Below are 24,173 nucleotides of genomic sequence, written 5' to 3' on the forward strand. Positions count from 1 at the left end.
ATATCTTAATCACACTTCAGGACGGTTCTTGGTTGTGTATATTTAAGAGTTGTTTTTGTATAAGTATAAAAAATACTTATTTTTCTCTCTGGCTCTGAATCTCTCTGTAAAGCCACAGAAGCATTTAAGTGCATTTACAAAGAAACCTTTGAAAATACTGTTTTCTTTTAAAACTTTTGTTTAGAAACTCCCAAATGTCCACTTTTTGATGGTGTAAAAAACCAAATCAATGTGTGAAAAGTGAAATAACGAGGTCCACCGGGAAAAGTGAATGCATACTTCATGAGGAACAGATGCAGAATCATCTTGGAGGTTTAAGATGTTTGACATAACATCCAATGCTTTTTATGCAAAGATTCATTAATTCAAATTATTTTCAGTTAAAAGACTTAATCTCTATAGCACTTCCTCTGCCGATGTTGTATAAAAAAGAGGCAACCAATAAATACATAAAGATGAAATAAATATATACCCTGTAATACTATCCATGTGCAATTATTATAAAAACAACATTCGGGATGAGTTTTTTGAAGGTGCAATGAGCAAGATATGGCCATAATGTTGCTTCAAACATTTAAAAATGAACTAACAATATACAGTAAACAGAATATGAGGAGTTTTGAGGTAATGACAAAGTCGTCAATGTAATATGTTCACTCCACCTACTGGGCATAATAACCATCTAGCCCTGTATTGTAATACCTGTTGCCCTCTATTTGTTTAGAGCCAGACATTACATATTGCACTTTTAAATACTAAACATTCAAATGGTGTCCTTTCTGTAAATTACAAATGATAGGCTTGTCCTTACTGTGTTTGTCGTTATGTAAACAAAGGGAGAAGCTTTCAGAAAGCACTGCTCAGTTCTCTGAAACTCCTTATTGTCCTTGTGAAACAAACACAAAACATTCATTTGTGAAGCATTCTTTCCCATTCAAGTGTCTGTCTGTTTTTTTAACAAGGTTCAAGCAATTCAACGTATGCCTTGAGGATGAATGAGTCAGGAGAACTTCTCACCTGGACCACAAGACTACACTATCTGATCTGATATGCGTGACACATTGTCCATGTTGTTGACTTGCGTTGACAGTGACTTCCGGCTGTCTGTGCTCGCTATGGGCCTCGTCCCCTGCGCTCGATTTTGACCCTTGCACGAAAAAGCAGCCTTGAACTCCCCGCGGAACTTCCCTGGTTAAAAAGATGAAATCCAAACAGAAACCATTCAGTTTGATCATTTTGTACGCTTTGCATGAAAAAAAAGGCATTTTAGAGATGTCATTTTGAGGCAAAAAATACGGAGGCTGACAGATGCAAATGCGCAACAATGGCCCAAAACATTTCCATTAAGAGAAGCGCGCTGCAGCCTCAGAAACGATGCAAATATAAATTAACAAATGTGCCAAAACACATGCAAATGAAAAAACATCTTCACCAACTTGACAATATATGGACAGCGCAGGAAAAAACAGTGCAGGAACAGAATGCTGCAAATATAAAAATGCTGAAAATGTTGAAAAACGAAGTAAAATACATGCGCTCCGATCCCAGCTGTGTGCATCACTTTTTAGTTTTCCAGCTTTTTCCAGCTTTTTGCAGCTTTTTGCAGCTATTTGCAGCGCTTTTGGTAAACACTGCACATGTGTTGTCAAGTTGGTGAATATGTTTCTTCATTCGCATTTGTTTTTGCACATTTGTGTTTCGCATAGTTTTTTAAGTGCATATTCTCCTAATATAAGTGTTTTGGGCTGCCGTAGAGCATTTGCCCTTGCCAGCCACCGTAAAAAAGAACGATACATTTGATATTTTTGGGTGATAAATGCATATTTTTCTGAGATTAATGTTTGCATATACATTACTTCTTATCAGAGAACAATTCAAACCAATTAGCTGTATTGTTGTGAGCACACTGTCCACTAGAGGGAAGTAATAAACCTACACAACTGATGTCAGTGATGAGGTTACAAACTTACCACTGAGGAAATTGTAGATGATGGGATTTGCTGCACTGTTAGCATATATGAGCCAATGTGAGAAAGTGAACCATGCGTACACTGTCTCTCTGTCGTTTGTTTTCTTGAAAGTCCCAAAGACTCTGCAGGTAAAGAAGTAATTTATCAGTTAAAGATCTGGTTTGCATGCTTTTAGTTACACTCTTAATAACTTTTTTGAATTGCAGAAAACAAGCAACATTTCACCAGTAAATATACTGTATCAGTTTTTTTTAAATAAACCATCTAACTAGGTGAACTCCTGCAGTTAAAAAAGAAATGCAAATTGGGAGCCCGTGGTTTATCACAGTGTCTATTTTTGAATGGCTTTGATGCTTGAAGCAGCGGATATCTTTACCTTTTCATGACATTCAGCACGCTGATTGGCAGGTAGCACAGGGCGAAAACAAAGAGCACCACAATCAGCATGCGAGCCGTCTTCCGTCGGGCTCGGACCTGTTTGATCTCAGCACAAACCGTGCTGGTCCTCACTCTCACGGGCTCTCCAGCCGCCGGAGCCGAAGCTGAGCACTGGATGGATCTCCACTTCTTCTGAAGCACTGATGTGCTCCCAGGAATCTGTTGATTTAATATGTGCATTAGGCGGTGTTAACTTGGCCTTGGAAGAACTAATGCACTGATGTTTCGACATTAATCAAATAAATCTCTGTAATGCTAACCTGTGGACACCACAGCTTATGACATATCTGGATGTATGCCAAGACCATAAGACATAAGGGTGCAAAGTATGTGACGATGAAGAAACAGGTGTGGTAGACCTTTGGGTAGACCTCAGCTGTTGAAAAATGAAAAACATCATCTTAATAACATTGGAAACTTTCTGGAGAGCAACCTAGCGATGACTCACCCCCTCAATTACTGTTGCCATGCCTGTCAATCTTCTGAACAGATTTAACAAACTAGATAAGCAGTCTTTTTTTTAGCACAATAAGTCTCTGACATTTCTTCAGAAATGGCAACTTCAGCTGGCATATTCAATCAGATTTAAAATTCATGTCAATCAATCAATCAATGAATCAATGTTTATTTATATGGCCCAATATCACAAATGTTACATTTGTCTCAGTGGACTTCACAGTTTGTACAGAATATCAGTATGACAATACGACACCCTCTGTCCTTAGACCCTCACATCGTACATGGAAAAACTTCCGGAGAAACCCCACAGTTTAAAGGGGAAAATGGGAGAAACCTCAGGGAGAGCAACAGAGGAGGGATCCTCTCCCAGGACGGACAGACGTGCAATAGATGCCGTGTGTAAATTATGTTTACATAACATGTTTCACTTACAAGAGAAAAGGAAATAACCAATACCTCATACTGTAGGTTAAGTTGGAGCAGCTTGGGTGTAAATCCTCAAACAAATAAATACAAGACAGAACTCCTACACACACACAATTTTCCTCTCCTGAAGTATTTTTTGACAGTTTTTCCAAGTTCTGAATGCACTTTGCGGTTTGAACAGGTGGGCTTATAATATTTAAAGCTGGTAAAAATTGATAAAACGAGAAGTTCATTGACCATTTTTTCCTTTTTACACTCAGTAGATGAAGCAGATCTTGATACAACTTTTCTAAAATGTGCTCAAACGCAATGTTAACAATGTTAACCCTCTTCCAAAATCTCTCCATATTTCTGAATGTGAAGTCCATCGATTTCGATATATTTAAACATAGCTTTATTGTAAAATTAAATTCATAAAAAATGTATAAAGGAAGTCACATTGACTCTGTCAGGTCAAAGTCTATTAAATAAAGTGTGTGCTGATTTACCATTCGCCTTATAGATTAAAGATAAATCAGACATGTATATATACAATAAATATATACATAACATTCTTAATACCGCTTCAGGCAGCTGGATATGCCTTAAGCCCCTTTGATAACAGCAAGTCATTATGTATCGTATTGTAACTTGGCTAAGACACTTTGTGACAAGTGTACCAGCTTTACTTTGCTAAAGCTTTATATTTTTGCATCAAACTTTATTTACAGTTTTTTCCATTTGGCATTTCAGTCTCCTGTGACTTGTTCTGGACTTTTGAGACTCTATCAAGGACAATGTCCTCACCTCAACCAGGCGTTGTCTGTGTGACGATTTCAGGTGTGAAGTTTATCTTCTGAGGTCAAAATCACACACCAGAAGCTTGCTCTATTTCACAGTGATGGTTAAAGACAGCTCTTATCTCTGTGTTTCACATCAATATGTCCTATATCATTTCATAGAGCAGTAGTATGATTATTAAGACCTGTATGACTGTCAGTAGCTTAGTTTCAAACTAAGCAGCAAAGATGTCAAAAGCCCCAGCAAGTCCGACAGTTAGTTCATCTGAGGCATCACTTAATAATAACTGTGAGCAAACTTGTCAGTCCTATTATACACATTGATGACTCCATGAGACTAAAGAGCTCTTGAAGAAATACAAAGCATGGAGGATCAACATATAAGAAGAAAACCTTCTATCTAAAATCTAACAAACAAAAAAAGGCAGCTCCCACTGTCATGTTTGCACAGACAAGACCATTGTTGGACAATAACAAAATATGACATCTGTATAAAACAGTTCTAGCTGATACAGTGATATCAATTTAATTTAAACTGACACTTCTGTGGCCAAAGATAAGAGGGAATACATTTCTCTCCCGCTGGCACAAGTCTGGTAGCTGGCAACATGGCCCAGATGTAGACACAGTCACATGGTTGGTTGAGTTAAAGGCATTTACGTAATACGAAAGTCATTAAACAGAAGAACATTTGGCAACTGGCAGGCAGTGAAATCAGGCTAAACGTACAAAGGCACTGAGGCAGGAAAGCTTGCTAATCAGACGGATAGCAGGACACTGGCAACAGGTATAGCCTCTTCACTCTCAGTCAGAACGTTTCATAAAAAACTGAGATAGGAATTTAATGATGTTATCACAGACTTAACTTGATCAAGATTGACCTGACAAAGGGAATGTGCCACCTGACATAAACCTACTGGTATACAGTAAATACCTATAATGCTTAAAAACCATCAATAAGATCAAATAACAACACCTTCACAGATAGTGATGGATTAATCAAGGAAACCTTGCACATCTCAAACTAGTACCGTATCAAAGAAATGTTACTTCTGCTGCATTTAATAAAACATTGATTTATTGATGGCTTTGTAAACATTCTCCGATGGGGGCATGCAGCTCTCGCTGGACGGGCAAAGCTCAGCTCAACACTGAAATCCATTTTATATAGAAAGCTAATAACAGACTAATGTCATAGAAAGTAACAACAGGTTACTAATAAAAGTACATCCTAATGTTTGCAGCTTGCAGTACAACAGACAGTAACATTGTTTAACATATTCCTTAGACGTTTGCTCTTGTGTTTTTGGTTTTAAGGTGAAAATACTGCCCTTCACTCTCTTTTCTATAATGAGTGCCTCTTGCTAGAGCCCCTCGCACACCGATTGGAGAAGTGCAAAGAAAAAGTTTGACAGTCCTGCAGTGCATTCTGTTATTTTCTCCAACAAAGAGCATTCAACTTTGCCTTATATATATATATATATTTTTTTTTTAAATTGGTATAGTTGGAAATGTTTTAGTATGTAAGTGTTTCATTGACCTTCCCTTTCATGTGTCAATAAAGAAAGCCATGAAAGTTTCATTATTTTCATATCAACCTGCCTCTAATGAAGGTGAGGCTAAAAGGCTTTTTCTTTTTGTTTGGCTTTCATCTTTTGGGGACACAAATCAGCGATGCAAACGGACTTCATTATGTGAACTCCATCAAAAGTCATCCATCCTTAGTCCCTATTCGCCCTGTGAACGGGGCTCTGCTCTTATAATTAAAACATCAAAGGGCAGCTAAATGGTGTCAGACACGTATACTTATTTCAGCACAGGGAGTAAATAATGCTCTCTTAAGAATCGCTTTGAAAAACAAAAACAAAATGTGAGTGGGAGTCGTCCTTTTGGTCTTTTATTTGGTTTTAGATTAATTTATGGCTCTGGCAACAAGTGAGCAATTTGGCACAATTTCCAAGTGTTTGAGGAGGATTTGTGAAAACTCACCTCCCCAATGTTCATCACACACTGTGAACAGGCTGGTCTTGTTTGTTAGTGCTGGCAGCAGGCTGCTGCACTCCATCACTATAGCCTGAGGGATCATGATGATGCACGACACAACCCAGATGACAACAATACTCGTGCGAGCCCTCTTGGCTGTGCTCTTGAACATCAGAGGGTGGCAGATAGCATACCAACGGTCCTGGGCAATGCAGCTCAGTGTTAGGACTGATACAGAAACAGAGATGGTCTGGAGAAAAGAAAAAGAAACACCAGTTAGATAGAGACGTCACTTTTAAATTATGGTTTGCAAATGAGACATATGAGACTTCTGCCTTAATTTGATGTACTTTGGGAAGTTACTGGAAAAATGATGCATTAATCAGGGACATAATTTCTAATATGTAATTGCTAGAGATTTGCTTTAAGTGCAGCTTTGCCTTTTATCTGTCAAGTCTGCAAGTCCCATACAGTACATGTAATACAGATTTTGAGAACCCTGAACGGCAATATGTTCTTCATAACGTTGTTTGCAATACAGCATGATGTATCTGGCTTAATATTGGCGGTATCAGCGTAACCATAATGGTGGTAAATTTAGCACTAAAGAGAAATTATTTTATAAAAATGTTTTCATTAAATATTTTAGGTGAATCAAAATAGCAATTACTTGTATTCGGCGAATACAATTGCTGCACTTGCTTCACAATACATGATTGAACCTCTGTACTGTAGAAGTCAAGCACACATTAAGCTAGTCTTGTATTATATAAGAATGATGATGGCATTTTGGTTATCAATGCACTGTGAAGTCCCAGCGAGCAGTCTTTGAAAGGGTTTAGTTAGTCTGAAAAGGCAAGGGTCAAAGACAATTTTCTTGGTCTTTTTAGTTGTCTCTTTGATAGAAAGCAGTGTTCTCCCGCCTCGGTCTGAAAAACACACATACCTTGCTCGCAAGGAACCTTTGAAAGGCAAAATCATACCAGATGAAGCCAGATTTCAATAATGGATTTGTGAAATGCAGAGTTGAACATTACATGTGGAACGTGGTGGTTGGTTTGTGTCCTGTGGGAAATAAACGGTCAGCTCCATCTCTTTGAAATGTTTAGCTCAAGGATGTCACGGTGAACTTAATCCTCTTTGATGACTTACTTCCTTCATTTAAAAGGTATAAAGAAAGATGAGGGGACCTTGTCTACAGCAGGGGACAAATCCTCAGATAATTGTTCCCTGCCTATCACAAATCCAATAGATTGACAGGTATGTTGAGCTAGGTATGGAAGCTGTGTAATTGCTGCTCATGTGAAAGGCTGAGAAATGAGTGTGATGCCATCATCAAAACCAGGGAGTGGCTGTCGGCAACCAGCAGGGAATCAGTAGCAACTTAAATATGACAGCAGCTAATCTCAGGTCACACTATACTCATCATTCATGGCGATTCAACATTATATCTTTTTCAAAATTAGAACCTGATATCCACTCACACGATGCGATACATCCCCACTTCTTGTGTAACTAGTTAAAAAAGCAAATATTGAGATCAGAGCACTTTTTTCTGCCACACATACAGTAAGCAGAGATGTTGCTATATATAAATCTCATATGAGTGTAATTCTCTTTATACATGTAGTCAAGTCTTGCAATAATTACATAATGCCTTGTGTATGGTTTTGTGCTTATGCTGCCCTAACCCATTCCCTCTTGCTAAATATAATATTCAATTGAGTGCAAATACAAACCGAAGACTATGCAGCAGTTATTTCAATATTCATGTATAAACATTCATTCATAACTCACTTTCCTCTACGGTTTTTATCATTTCTTTCAGGAACAAGATATTTCATTGGATTTACAACATAATGTATTACGAAAGAAGACAGCAGTACAGTTTCACGTCTTGGGGATGATCCCCTCTAAGGTAATACAGCACTGCAGCATGGAAAAGCCAGACGACTGTTGATTCAAATTCAGGGAGAATTTAAGTAATTCCCCAGTGCAGTGGGAATACATCTTGGAAAAAAAGATCCTCCTGGGTTTATTGGATTAGCATGAGGTGGCTCTTCCAAAGACTTTAAAAGCAGCCGTTAAAATGCAGTAAGCACACAACAGGACATGGCATGAATATGACCATGAAGGACTTCAAATAAGCCGCTATTTCAATGCCATGAGGTGTGTGGTAGCCAGCCCAGTAGGAAAATATTTCCCATGTATTGAATAAATTCAATCAGTGTTATCCCTGCTTACAGCTGCATCCATTCAAAAGACGTTGTGTACTGTACGTCACACCATTCGTTGTGATGCGGTGGAGGTCTTTATTTTCATAGTGTTGTAAAAAATGGAATATAAGTGGATAGAATATAGGATTAGTAAAGATTGTGTTTGTATCCACTCTCCCTGATGTAGTGTAAAGATAAATCTGGCAAGCATTCGATTGAATTCATGATTCTTATAGGCCGATGGGGGGACAATGCTGCATATAATTAAACAAATGGAGAAACCAACACAAAAAAACCCAAACCATTAAATATCCATGGGTTTAACATCAAAGGGAAAATGTGATGGGATGACAGTAAAGGAGAGCAATTGAAAAAAGGTCTTGGCGTTTGCCCTTCCTGCTCTGCTTTGCATGGTTTGCATGGTTTCTTTCCTCCTTTTCTTTCATGAAAAAGCCAAGCAGAGAAGAGAGCATCAGTTGGAGGTAGTTCACCTGGCTGCTTGGCTTGAAGCCTTCAAAGCTGGCATGCATGATCCCCCTCGGTTTGTTTGGTTTGCTTTGATGCTTTTTAACATTCCGTCGTCCATGCATCAACCGACAGTACTGATTTCTGCACAATATGACTTTATTTGCCACTTCATAATTAAGCTTTTTTGATGAGTGGTTTGCATCTCGTCAACATTTCTAATACCCTAATTTGTTTCCTCTTACCTGCAGATAAGGCACAACTTTGCAAAGAGTTTTTCCAAAGAACCAGGTCTCTGTGATGTCGACCACGAGACTCGCAGGGAGGCAGATGATGGTGACCAAGACATCGGCAAAGGAAAGGTTCACTATGAAGTAGTTGGTCACGGTGCGCATGTGACGGTTTTTCCACACTGCAAAACAAACTGAAAATGGTGCACAATCAAAAGACAACCCCGGGACACAATACATGTTAATATGTATCTTTAAATGTTCATTAATAGTGTATTGAAGGCATTTCTGTCAATCATAGAATTTATTTAAATTAATGCTGGTCTTGTTCACATATTTTCTTGTTGGCAAGTATTTATCGACTAGAAATGTGCCTACAGACAATGAAAATGTAAGTATGAAATTAAAATATATCATCTGATGATGTTAAAATACTTGGTCTTGTAGCAGTTTGAATATGCCAATACAATAAAACCATGTTTTTTTTTTCTTTTAAGAAGAAAGAAAATATATTTCCGCCACTGGTAAAATAGCACGATATAAAGTACAAGATGTCCATTAGAGGTTCTTTTCAAGAGACGGTACCTTGAATGTTAACAGGCCAATTGCTTTGCCTGAAATATACAGTAAATTAGAAGAAGATGGAACATAACCAATCATGTAACCTTTAAATAAGTACTTGGAATTGGATTTAATGGATTGAAAGTTAGATACAACTATTTCTCCATACTTGCAGTATACCGTGAATGTGCTGCCTTGTACTTGTAGCATGTCAGCACATTCAGCAGATACATTTGCTTTGACCCTGCTCTAAAAGAGGCAGTTCAGATGGCTGACCTACTGTATATGGACGGCATTTATATAGCACTTTTAAAGCTTTAGCTACCACTCAAAGAGCTTTAGAAAAAAAGCAGACATTTTCCTATTCACACACACCTATACAGTATACAGTTGTTGCAGAGGCTACTACACAAGGTGCCACCTGCTCATCAGAACCATACACTTTCACATCCTATATGTACAGTGACAGTCTACGAATCACATGCATTATGATGTAGTCTAATTTGTTTGAGAATAAATAATGTACATTAAAATCCCGCATTGTGCGTAATTGTGTGCTGCATAATTTATCCATCAGATAATATCCCATAGTTCCCCAGAAGGCATTTTAATGACGCCATAAAGCTGTGTGCCAGGGCTCCCATTGACGATATGTTGCTTGTTAGATAAAAGCCGGTGCAGGAAAATCCTCTTATATTGAGTGCAAGCAGTGGCAGTTAGAGAGCCTTTTCATTTAGTGTTCAATGTTTCACAGTGATCTTGCGTTGGTACATGTGATATTTTTTCGATAATGAAACTGAAGCAGCTACATGGAATTCATGAATAAAATATTGTTAATACAGTATATAAATGGAGGCTGTGGCTCAGTGCACTGATCCTCGGTTAGAGGAGTTCTGGTTCAATCCCCACTGCAGTGTCCCTGGGCAAGACACTTCACCCCAAATTGCTCCTGTGGGGATTGCCCACAGTATTGATTATGTAAGTCGCTTCGGCTAAAAGCACCTAACAAGTGCATGTAATGTAATGTTATTTATACATCTGTGCTTGCACTATCAAGTCATGTCTAAAACTTTGTTGTTTGTCAATCGGACAGAACTGGTGGCACATTTTTGAAGCTTTTTAAAAGCTGGTTGTTAACAAATAGATAAATGAGACGACAGACAATTTTGTCCATTTGTGCTTCAACAATAATGGTAACCTACTAAAGTTGTAAGCATATGTTTTTTTTTGTACAGTTGGGAGAAGGACATGAGTAAGCTCCTTTTGATCCAGCATGTCTCCCTTACAGCTCCCCGTGCTGCTTGTGGAACCAAGTTGCTAGAGGCGTTAACAAAAAAATACAGAAACATCTAGACCACATCTGATCTCTGAGAACTACACATCAAAAGAAAACATTATCATAAATCCCGGGAGGATGGTTGAATCCACATTAATAGGCCACCCATATTCACAGTTAATTCAAAATAAAAAGTAATGCAGAAGATAACTGTTTCAACTGTCTTAATTGTTCTGTGTGTTGCTTTCTTTCCTGTCTTGAGTTTGTGTTCAGGGTCTGTTTCTTGCACTGTTTTGTTTGCTTATAAAATTGTGAAAAACATTGGAACAGAAAGTAGTACAACTTTAGGAAAGCCAACAAGATGCTTTAGGTTGACATGGGCGCTGGTTAGCTTTAAAGGTCTCCAATCATGCAATTTTTGGGCATATATTATGGGTCTCAGATATATAAAAATATATAAAAAACATGTCTATGATGTGTTTTGCTCAAAATACCAAACAGATCATGCATTTTAGACATCCCTCATATCTCTCTATTTCAGAGATAAAACGCCATATCATGTTCCAAACCACATCAAGGATTATTTCTGAAACAGTATTTCTGAAACAGTAGCTCAAATGCTTTTTCTCTTGCGGGTTTACCACAAGGTGAGTTCCTTTTTTTATTTCCTGCTTTTTTACACACACTCTCTCCAGTACAGGTTGGCTCTGAGTGTTAGCGAGGCTTGCTAATGTAAACAAAGACCATATTACTTCCAAAACACGTCGGGCATTGTTTCTGATAGCAACGTTTCTGATAGTGCTGTGGGTCCACATTTCCGATATTACGTCATATCGGACGCAAATCTGGATCAGCTCCGGGACGGAGGGAAAGAGAGAGGGTTTTGTTTTCTGACACTTTGTGAGTTCCCTGACACACCGGGGACACATATTTATGTATAAAAGACATAAACAAGTGCATTTTGCATGATAGGTGTCATGATTTGAGTTTTGTGTGTTAAGTTATGGGTTTATTTTTAAATTTCCGTCCGAGACCCCTTTCTGGTCCTCTGCATTGCCCCCGGGCCCGCCGTGGCCTTAGCCGTCCGCCCGAGACTCCCTCCGTGAACTCTGCATTGCCCCCGGGTCGTCCGCCCGAGACCCCGTCCTGGTCCTTTGCCTTTCCACCGGGCCGTCCGCCCGAGACCACCTCCTGTTTCTCTGCCTTGCCCCCGGGTCGTCCGCCCGAGACCCCTTCCTGGTCTTCTGCCGTGCCTCCGGGCCATCAGCCCGAGACCACTTCCTGTTCCTCTGCCTTGCCCCCGGGCCGTCCGCCCGAGACCACCTCCTGTTTCTCTGCCTTGCCCCCGGGTCGTCCGCCCGAGACCCCTTCCTGGTCCTCTGCCGTGCCTCCGGGCTGTCAGCCCAAAACCGTCCTCCGGACCCCCTCCACCCACCCTTTTGAGTTTTGTGTGTTAAAGGGGACCTATCATGCAAAATGCACTTTTGTACGTCTTTTATACATGAATATGTGTCCCCGGTGTTCCAGGGAACTCACCAAGGGTGTTTCTCAATCGCGAGTACGCTTGCTTGGTAGCACATGTCTGCCGAGCATCTTGCTTCAGAAGCGAGTCAAGAATACTTCCTGACATTTGGAAAACAAAGAGTGGAACAGGCCAGCAAGTGTGCAGGTGTGCGTCATATGAGAGGCCCCGCCTTACATCTTCCGCCACAGATTTGGGGAAATTGGTCCGTGCGCAAAGCATTGTGGGGATTTTAAGACCGCGGAGTCTACTCATGTGCAGCCTCGATATTTCTCCAAACGGAGTACGCCGGGCTCGGTAGATTTCCAAGTATGCTGGAGATTGGAACAGTACTTCGGCGGCACTCGATGACGTAGTATGCTTGAAATAGTGGCTCAGCAGCAGCTTTACTCGCGATTGAGAAACACCCCAAGTGTCAGAAAACACAACCCTCTCTATTTTCCTCCATACCCAAATCTCTAAAAAAGGGGCTGCAACGGATCTGATACAGACTGATCCAGATTTGAACACTTCTATGTCGTCACAGAAGTAGCGCTACGGCTATAATTCTCCACCTATCAGGGGAATGTGGGGTTGGGCCACGGCCGGCCATTGCCGCTCGAAAGCGCTGGAGACGCTGTAGTACATATGCCAGGCCTGTAAGTGGCGCTGTAGTCTGCCACAAAAGCAGCGAAGAAGACTTCCCGCCTATAGTTACCATGGTTACCCTTCTGTTTATTCTCCGCTATGGCTTTTTTTCTCCCTCCCCGAGGCAAGCGTTTGCTCCCGCTGCAAACGCTTGCGGGGAGGGATTGCTCAATGCAATCCCTCCCCGTCGAGGCAAGCACTGTAATTCTCTCCGCTTAGTCCACCAGCAGATGACAAACACCCACCTCTCCGCCTCTTCCAAGGAACGAGGGGACCGTGCGGCAGAGTTTCAGTTTCAGTTTCTTTCGCCGGTCAAGATGTCCGTTAAAGTTTAAATCTTCCGGACAAAATTAGAAAAGTGCCGGTCAAAGGTCTTCTTTGTTATTTATTGAGCTTTAAAACAAATGAATAACGACTCTATATAATAAAACACGGAGGACGGAGATCTCTTTTTCTCCTCCTCTTCTGACAGCCCAGCAGCTGATCAGAGCACGTCTCCCCTCTCCTGCAGGGGGGCGTGGTCAGCAGAATCAGACCCGTAGACAGCAAACAGCACATAGAGCGAAATGAGGCATGGCTAAAATGCATGATCTGTTTGGTATTTTGAAAACAGAAACGTATAAATATACCTTATATAGGTATGGCCCTACGATATATCATTTAAATATAGCATGATAGGTCCACTTTAAGTTATGGGTTTATTTTTGAAATTGTGTTCTCCCTGTGTCTGGTCTTCCTTCCTGTGTTTGCCCTCCTGTGTCTGATTGTGCCTCATTGTGTTCACCTGTTAACCTTGTGTTTCTGCCTCCCCTGCCCAGCTGTGTCTTGTCCTGTGATTACCCTTCTGTGTATTTAGTCTTGTCTTCCCCTGTGCTTCATGTCGGTTCGTTGTATTTTCTCACTCTCCATGTTTGTCACTTACCTCATGCTACCTGTTTATGATTCATGGTTTTTGTCTTGTTTTTTCATTTTCCAACAGCTTTGTTTAAATAAAGCTCGCTTTTGTTTTGAAACCCGCTTCCCTTTTTAACTGCATTTGAGTCCTAATATTCCCGGATCCTGACAATAGGTCCCCTTTAATTAACAGAGTCTGTGGCTCTGCTTGGATTTTTTATTTGTGACTGGTGTGCCAATGTGCTCTGGCCTCATTGGCTAAGTGGAGTGGATGCAACAAAGCAATAATCGTAAATGTTGTTTTTATCCGCCTGTTCTCAACCTTTATTACAGCTTTTAAATGCCACGCTAAACACAGCTAATTGTCCTGTACTCAACACCTGCTACTTCTGATGATACGTTTTAGGTGCCTTCAAATGTTACCAGTCTTTTCTTACATGTGGGTGGTTTTACCAGTGCATCATAAATAAATAAATAAATACAATATTATTTAATTGAGCTTCCAATTCAGCCTGTGTGACACTGTACATGTTTCCAGTGTTTTATCTCTATATATTGAGCTATTTAAATTGTCTTTCTGTGTGAATTCAATGAGGGACATCTGTTTGAAGAAGGTAAAATGGATTATATGTTTATATAAATTACAGTAAGCCAGAATATTCAAAGTGTCAATCTTGTTGTGTTTGCTTGTAAGGTTAACTGTTCTGTTTGTTTAGAACATGATAGCATCTGCTCATGTCCCTGATGGATGCTTAAACACATGTATAGTGGTGCAGAATGTCTGTGCATTATATAGGGACTAATGAGTGAAGCTCAGGGAAATGTTGAGGACTCGCCATAAGGACTGTGCATAGGTCCTAGTGAGGGAACTTCAAAGGTATCCTGAAGTGTTTATTTAACAGTTTGATGGATATAACATTGTTGTATCTGAGGAATTAAAGTAAAGGAATTGTGCTTGCACAGGGCTCATTATTGAATGCCAACCCAATCCCCAGAGGGGAACATTTTTTTTAGAATGAAGTCTTCCACACTTTCTGGCAGGCTTGATTCACCTCACGGGTGTATGGATAATCAGGATTACAGTTTAATATGTTGATTTAGGTCAATTTGAGTGTAATTTAAAAATACAGATGGAAAACAGATGGCAGCTGTAGTTGCCATCTGTTTTATTCAACGAAATTAATACCATACACCTATTTTATTTATTGTTGTTAAAGGATATTAGTGCTGTTGAGCATATTAAAATAAAAAATAAAAATGTTACCAAAGAAGGATAACATTTTTTGCCATATAGTACCTGTAAACATGGAAATATTACCCCACTATTGTGCAAACATTATTTTGCTATTATTCAAACATTATTAGCAGAACTATTTGGTGTATTTCTTTGGAGGAAAGCATGTAAATCTGCATTTTACTTAATGATTTTGTTACAAAAGAAAATAGCGAGTTATGACTTAAAACATACTAGGATTAAAAAAGTAGCTGCATCCACCAGTGCAGCTCTCACTAGTGCAGCTCTGCCCATTTGTCTCCAGCTCTCACTGAACCACATGAGCAAATTCATGGCTCCCTGATAAAAAGGTGGTTGGAAAAAGGAAAAAGAGAACATTTATTTAAAACAAGCAAGCCAAAAAAGTGCCAAATGGTAAGTAAATGCTTGGCAGCAGATGGCAGGAACCACAATGCGCTTTCCTCACAGGGCAGAGTTAGCAGGTTTTCTAACAATGGAGTATTTGCAGCCTTATGGTCTCATCTTTGGTGGATTAGCATCGTGACGGTAACTAATGCTGCTGACCAAACCTGCAAGTTTTGTTACGGCCTCCAGATCAAAACAGAGTTAAACTGTAATCTGTGAAGAAAAGGGGAGCACCTTTTATACTGCATCCCATAATTGAGAAAACTACAGCATCACTTAGTCTTATCGCTTCAAAGTGCTTGCCTGGACATTGATTATATATCTAAATCAAAACATATTTGAAAAGTGGAGTATTTGCCAGGACATTGATTTTATTTCTAATATAATCAATGTGTCACCCAAACTATATATCACAGCTTCTAACAAAAAGTGAGTAGCTTATACCCAGAATGAGTAAAATGGTAAATAGAGTGGATTAATGAAAAAGAGTCCTCGGTTGCAGTCGAATAGTCCAAAAATCAGCTCCTATCGTCTATCCCTATCGTCTATTCCTTGACCTCTGTGTGAAACGTCACAGGGTTAAGGAATAGTGGATAGGAGAATTCAAAAGGACTTACTGTAGGAGAATACTTTAGAGAATCCGACTACACTTTCACTATCCGACGTGTTTATGATGCGCCAGCGGACGTCATAAATGTGCGTCTGCTGCTGTGGGGAAACTATGGAAACTATAGTTTTCTATACAGCGGACTACAACATGGATGTATAATAAGAACGACGGACTACTGTAAACTCATCTAGAGACTCTGCACCGTGCTCTGATGCTGTTGTTTTATGCTTTATGAACAGGGACAACAGAGAAACATATTCTTCATGACCAAAGTTGGAATTGAAATAAAAAAGGAAAGTGAAACTTATGCTCGTCACCCTCTCCCTCCGGTCCACATTAATACAAATGATCCCAATACGTATGATTGTATGAAAAGATCTTAAAATAAATACTGTATTTATTATAAACGTTAGTACTTAACATATATCACTGTGTATATCACCATTCAAACATCTTTTAAAAGTTTAACAAACCCCACACAGCTCAGGCCTTTGGGTCGTCGTCGTCGGAGGTGAGTTAGTAGCTGTCTTTTATTGGTGTTTTATGGTATGTTTTATCCTATGTATTACCTGCTGTTGTTTTATGTCTTTTATTCTACATTTTATAGTTGTACTGTGAATTGTGTACTGTACTGTAAAGCACTGTACATCCGTGTTGAGAAGGGTGCTATATAAATAAAGTTTTACTTACTTACTTACTCAGTAAACACTGTGAAATGTTGACTTTATTTGATCATTTCAGTAAAAACTAACGTTCATATTTCTCTTTTTGATTATAATACTGATGAACGTTCAAAACAAAACACTTTGGCAAGTTACCACATACGTTTTAAAAAGCTTAATAAGCACCGTAACTTTCATGATATCATTTCTTGGTCATAATCGGTTGTTTCCGTGAACGGCCGACTGTTGTGTGACGGCAAATGCTGCGGCCGCAAGGCATTGTGGGGCAGCATTTTCTCCTCTCCTTTCGTAAATGGAGGTCCAGTGGTTCCTAAGCTAAAGGAAGTTATAAAGGAAGTTTGAAACCTCCTTTCCTATCTAGAGAATTGGAACGGCACTTATCTGCCACTGACGTACTTCCGGGTCATTTCACTCGGTTAGGAAGGTTCCTAAGCTAAATGGACTATTGGACCGCAACCCTAGTCTTTGCAATCACTCAAAGTGCTTTTACAACATAAGTCAGCATTCAACCATTAAAATATACACTGGTGGTAAAGGCTGCCATATGAGGTACAGATAATATATACATTTTTTTTATTTTTCCATAACTACTTTTGCTTATATCTTTGCTATTTACAAAAGAATATCAATTATTATACACCTGTCGAGTTCACTGGTACACATGATCCTGGGGAAGTGGGTCAGCTTTGAATTAGTTATTGTTCAAATATGCGGTTTGATTTGAACACAACACAAGATGAAAAGATGAAATCCACAGGACTTTTGTAGATGTGCCGTGCTCTGCAGGTGTCTACCACAAAGACACTCTTTAATCTCCTGCTCTTGTTTCTCTTCATAATTAAATTAATTTGTATGTAACCATGTATGTATCTGATGCTGACATGTGCTGCTGGATGAACTAGGGATGTCTATAAAATGCAACAGGCGGTCATCACCATGCAGTGAAAGGACATTTTAGTGGTGTACTATAAACAAAATTACTTTTTACATACTGTTTCATGCAGAAATTCATTTTCATATTCATACATGGCTCCTGCTAACCAGCCCCTATTGTTTGAGTGGAAAATGTAACAATTCAATCGAATAAAAAATGGAGCCAAAGCAAAAAAACACTTTTATATGTTTTTATCTTTTAAGTGTCTATGTCTTCTATATTTGGAATAACAGTTATGTCTTTGAGTGCACTTGCTTCTTGATCCAATCTGGGGCTTCGACTAAGAGGCATATCTTGCTGATTGGCTGTTCTAGAGTTCTAATCTTTTTCTTTCAGAAGTACACTCATGACGTGTCCTCTCGAGTTGGCCTTCACTTCAATGACTCTACCCAAGATCCATGAGCCTCTGGGGGCTTTTACAACAAAATCTCCTGTTCTGAGGTTTCTCTTGGTGCTTTTCAACTTCTGCAAGGCATCAGATCAGAGGAAGATATCATCTTTTTCCTCCAGTCCAAAAGAGCTTTGAATTGCTTTCGACTTGGTTATCTGCGTGTGGTTCTGGTTCAAGATGTTCGAGGAGTGTTGGTGAACTGTTATTGCCTCAGCTTCACATAGGAATGTTTAGAAGATTTCATCATTACGTTTCTGATGCTCTTTGACAAACAGAAGGATCCTCTAACCGTTAGAGGATCCTTCTGTTTGTCAAAGAGCATCAGCTGTGGGGCGAGTTGAAAGTACGTTATGCTGGCCGCGGTGTCTAAATAATGCTTCCGGGCCAGCGGGCCATTTATAATGTCGAGCCCTGAGATTATATTGGTATAAATGTCATCCCTGTGCTTTGATGAAGCCTAATTTGATAAAGTTTCAAATTAATTTCTGAAATATTTCGTTAATAAATATTTCATGAGTAATATAGTTGTCTTTGTCACATTTTATTTGGCATTAGTAAATAATTATGCACATTTACAGATATTTTACATGATATGAGTGATAACACGTGTTATAAGGGCTATTTCGCACAATAGGTGTGCCTTGAGATTTTTAAAGCGGCAGGCATTTGTTGAAGGGAATTTTTACATAATTTAAAAGGGCATATTTAATCTTACTTTGTTTCCAAGCTTTTCTGTCTCAGTAAGACTGGTGCTGTTATTTTAACTTCCTCGCCTGAATATATTTAAACATGAACTGGTGTCCACTTCTAGATAGTCAAGGCATGTGAAAATGACTTCACAACTTTTAACTAAGATTTGGCTTTTTGACTTTTAACTCTCTTGTTATCTGATGACCTAACTAATGAAAGTTAAAGGAAAGGAGTGTGAAAAAAAGTAACTCAGTTGTTAGACTGTATCATTATCAGCAGATTCATGATCAGTTTTATTCATCAGGTGGAAATAAAGCCGATAACAAATACTCATACATTTAACCTTCAGCTGTTACAATGGATAATGACCTGCAGTTTAATATCCATTATGTTAATGGCATACATTACAGCTTCTCCGACAGTGATATCATTGTCAATAGTGATGCATTCCTTTTGTGCCTTTGAAATGAAACTCTTCATTTTCTCATGTGAATTGTGTTCATAATGCAGCAGCGCCTACAATCAGCTCCACTATTGGCCTCTGCTTGTCTGTGAATTGAGGAGCGCATACTGTAGATGCTTGGATTGCTTTGAATGTATCTGAAGTCTTTTCTCTTTCCCTCTGAGATTGTTGAGGCTGCAGTAGATTCTACTAAAGGACGATTTCCAATCATTTTTCACCTTGCTTTGAAATCTTAATGGTATGTCTTAATTAATAACAATATATATGACCACTCTCCTTTTCATTGTTCCTTTTTCTGGCTGATGCAGCGCAGTAAATGCAGTCGTTTATAAGAGATTGCCCTAATGACTCAGATATGTTGCTAGAAATTTTCTTTTACAATTCCTTTGTGTGAAATTTGCAAGCGCCATTGTTCTCGGATGTTTCTCGAAAGCTTTCAGTTTAGTTTCTGTTTGTTTTACTAACAGGCTACACTACACAATACTGTTCTTTATGTAACACTTTTTCTTGTTTAAGGATTTTTTTGGATTGCACAGACCACTTCTACATAGCTTGATTCTATTACATTTAGTTTCATTTAGAGAGTCACCATATTCTTACCCCCATTACAGCTTTCTTCTCTAAACCAATTTGGCCATATTTATTTCACTCACTAAAAGCTACTGCATTAAAAAAACAAAGTGTGAGACACAAAATGACAAAGATTTAGAAACTAGGATGATAATAAAAGCGATGTTTCGCATTATAATGGAGACAACTATAATGAGAACCTGTCAGCTCTGAAACTAATGGCCCGTCAATGTAACCTAGATTTGTAAGACAAACAAATGCAAATTTCACTTGTAAATAAAAACGAGGGTTCATCTGCTAGTCTCTGCACATATCAGAGTATTAATTACATATATTTATGTTGTCTCTTTCAATGGGAGAGAGAAGACAACCTAATGTGTTTGCTTGCTATTTGTGGCATGGACATCTTCAAATCCTATAAGCCTCCAGTATTACTGGCAATATGTGTGCTTCAAGGGCCAAATAAATAACCAATGAGCATGCTGACCTTAAAAACTTGATATGAAACTGAGGAATGATTTATTTGGAAACATTTGGGGTGATCAATATTAGCGTTGGATTACTGCCAAACCAAAAGTGTGCAGCTCCATGTTATTGACAGTGTATATGTCAGTCAGACAGAAATACCTGCTGCACTGAGCTGTATGGATTATTTCTGTGAGTCTGCAACATTCAGCATGTGTTGATACCTGAAAAGACACAACTCCTAAATAAACGTATGTTCCTTCTACAATATTACACTTTTTTTCTGACTCAAGCTGTATTTTTTTGCAGTGAGAAAAGGTTCTTTAAATACAGTATGTTCAATCAAATAAATAAATTACATTACATTTCATTTGGCTGATGCTTTTATCCAAAGCGACTTACAATAAGTGCAAAAACCTTAAAGATTAAAACTCTGTACAACAAAAAAAGTACAGATATATTCACTTCAAGCTGATCATTGTAAGTGCTGGTGAATTAGTTACAAGGCCTAAATTCACTGTGCTTCAGATTTACATTTCTCATTCATTATAGTAAGACTATTTGAATGGTTGTATTCTCCCTTGTGCTGCATAAAGTGAGGAAGAAATGTGATATTGCCACACTGCTATACAATGACAAATACACCTCAGCAATAACATATGTATATGAACTGTTTCATAAACCTTTCAGGTATGAAATATGCATGACACATCCTTTATCTAATGAATTAGGAATAAATACTTCATTACATCTAATTGCAAATTAAGAGATAGTTGTAAGAAGGAGCTAACATATGCACAGCTGTTTCAAAGGTCCTGCATTTTTCAGACAAATATTTGAACCAATTAATTGGTGAGCAATTATGACAAAACTGTGTTATCAATCAAAACAATGGTTCCAGTGAAGTCGAAAATCTTCAGTTAATAAGAGAGGGAGGAATCCTGCAGTGCGATGAAAAACATATATCGGCATAAAAAGCCTTGGGGAGTTGAGATCAAATGGATCAGACTGGGCAGCTTATTGCAATAACTCTCACTTCCTGTCACTGGTATATAAAAAAAATTAAGAATAGTGCCAAATATTTCACAATATGTTTTTCTATAAATTGCAACCATGTGAGTTTAAAGGTGGGGTAGGTAAGTTTGAGAAACCGACTCGAGATACACTTTTTGTTATATTCCATGGAATGCTCTTAACATCCCGATAGCAATGAATATCTTAAGTGCTTTGACAAAAAATCCATAAAAAAATGTCATCTGTGGAAGCCGTAGTACTGTAAAAAGCACGACCAATCATTTTAGCCGGCCCGGCTAAAATAACCGGATGGCCTACCTGCCTGTCAGCCTTCCATCTGTGCACACACTTATCTCGTGCCCTCATTGGTCATGTGCACGTTTGTGTGTGTTGGAGGAGGGGCTCTGTAAGGAAGTAGCAGATTTCTTCCAGCTGTGTATTTTCAAATTCTAGCGCTCGAGCCGGTTTCTCAAAAACTACCTACCCCACCTTTAATGCAATCGAATGTAAAACAAAAAAGTTATGATTGATGAAAGTAGTAAATCGGTCAGATTTGACCCGAAGACAACAGGAGGGTTAAACAAATAAATAAAAACCTTTTAAATTAAACATTCCTCTTAACAGATACGATTTGATCATTTATTTTAAACGTTAGGCCTACAGCATGGCCACAAACCCCATCTAAAAACAGAGGCTCTGTCCTAATTACCTGATTGCATCGACCTGGGTTACTTGGCTCAACCAAATAACTTTATTTAAGTTTGCCACACTTAAAATATTAATATAATTATACATGTAGGCCTACATGTCTACAGTATAGCAATTAATAAATGTTTTAAATAAATAAACATTCAAATGTGAAAGACACCTTCAGTGAATATTTAAAACTTAAACAAAATCAGATTCTTGTAAAAATTAGAGTACATGCATTGTTCCATCTGTTCTAACTGGACATGCTCGCTCAGTTAGCGTACACATATATATATATATATATATATATATATATATATATATATATATATATATATATATATATATATATTGTTTATGTATTCCATTCCTTTAAATTGAATATTTAAAATACCAATTAGCAAAATATACACAATTACACTGCGCTAAACAGCCAAATCGACAAACAACCGAGAACCTAAATAGTATGTAATTATATCTAAAACCACAAGACGAATACCTGTAGCCTACTCGGTGCGCCATATTGTCTGTAAACCTCCATGTCTCATTAAATATCCTTGCGGCAGCGTCTCACGTGTTGGGCGCGCTCTCTTCTGACTATAATTTGGAAGTACAACTTCCTACAACTTCCTACAGGTTCAACCTCCACCGGCTGCGGCTGCAGCTGGACCCTTCTCCAAAGAGACAATTGTGGAGATTACATGAAATTGAGACAAAATTGTAATTGGGGTAGCCTACCACGTAATTCTGTCATTATATAAAGCTATCTGTTCCCCCACTTAGCCTGAGATCAAACGTGCCCCCTCACACTGTGGTATAAGTGTTATGTCTGTAGTTTTAATCCAATTCAGAACATGTGTATACGTGCACTTTACTTCCATCAGAAGCTGCACTTTCACTGATCATAAAAAAACGTAACTATTTCGTTTTTTCATCCCAGGTGATCAGCTTTCTGTCCTAGTAACACTGTGCTCATTCACATTCTCCAACAAAGTTGTCAAAAGTGTTTTGTAGGATATTTACAGCACCGATTGCGCATGCATGGAAAAGGACATTACAGAGGTGCAACTTACCCAAGGAGTTTCCAATGAGAGAGACGAAGAAAACAATAATGTAAGCAACGATGAGAACCCACTCATACTGCTTGGGGTGTAAGTACTCTCTCCAGATGTATCTCAGAAGTTCGTCGTCATCATCATGCGGGTGTAACTCCGTGCTGATGTTGACCACATGTACCGAAGATAAACACTCCTCGCAATCAGAATTCCCTGTGTTCCCAGACATCCTTCGAGGTGTCTGTTGTATTCCTGCTGTTCAGCGAGAGTCTTCAGTGACCGCGGGTTGTGGAGCACTGCCAGTGGAGACGCGGCGGAGTGGAGCGATAATAACGCGCTCCTCACACCCCATCAGTGTGACGCTGATATATTCTCCTTCTCCGTGAAAGACCACAGCAGGACTCACACACCAACACAGGGAGCAACCCACAACCCTTAAGGAAAAGGGAAAAATCAGGAGGGGAAGCAGAGAACTGAAATTACATATTCTTTTTATGAAAATGAAGGATTTGGCCCCTCTATAACACTAAACGTATACTACATAATCACATATGCAGGATATAAAATCTTCTGTATTGCTTTAAACGTTCTCTTTGGAGATTTGGAGATTTCCATTTGCATTGAAATTACGTTTTGTTAAAATGTAAACTCCTACAGGTCCATCTAATTTGCTAATATAGCAGGTAATACATGGAGTGGGCTTGGGTAATGAGCTGTTACAGCTTCTCTTTTTAAATTCAGTCCAGAACTCTATTAGGAGCCTCTAAATGAGGAAAATTGATGTTTCAAGGATTACTTGAGACCATCTCCCTCAATCAATTAACCTGCATAATCAAATTGCCAACAGCACTTACAAAATAAATGAAATAAATTGCCTCAAGATTTGAGGGAAATAGGATGTAGATTGTTTTGTAAGTAATGAATGGTATAACAAGACCAATATACTGTAGAGGCAACACGTTGGCTTAAATCACCACACGAATACTTCTGCTGCTTTTGTTTTGTCCCACTCCTTGGTGCATTATCTCTCACAAGCGGATGAATAATTCTGCACTGCAGTTGGTGCAACAACAGGTATCATAATTCTGCACAAAAACACTAACTTTAAGGTCATAGGTTGTCA

The 24,173-nt window shown here is 38.8% G+C and overlaps 1 protein-coding gene across 1 annotated transcript; it reads right to left on the bottom strand.

Moving 5' to 3' along the window:
- Positions 1 to 430: 430 nt before the first annotated feature.
- hcrtr2 (hypocretin (orexin) receptor 2) lies at positions 431 to 23,279 on the bottom strand. Its single transcript, XM_034151919.1, has 7 exons — positions 23,069 to 23,279; positions 8,982 to 9,160; positions 6,062 to 6,305; positions 2,669 to 2,784; positions 2,347 to 2,567; positions 1,971 to 2,092; positions 431 to 1,188 (listed from the first exon to the last, which is right to left on the bottom strand). Exons 1-7 carry the CDS (start codon positions 23,277 to 23,279, stop codon positions 1,031 to 1,033), a joined length of 1,251 nt encoding a protein of 416 aa, XP_034007810.1. The 3' UTR covers positions 431 to 1,030.
- Positions 23,280 to 24,173: the final 894 nt, after the last annotated feature.

Source organism: Trematomus bernacchii, unplaced genomic scaffold (assembly GCF_902827165.1).
Source record: "Trematomus bernacchii unplaced genomic scaffold, fTreBer1.1, whole genome shotgun sequence".
Classification (NCBI taxonomy): domain Eukaryota; kingdom Metazoa; phylum Chordata; class Actinopteri; order Perciformes; family Nototheniidae; genus Trematomus; species Trematomus bernacchii.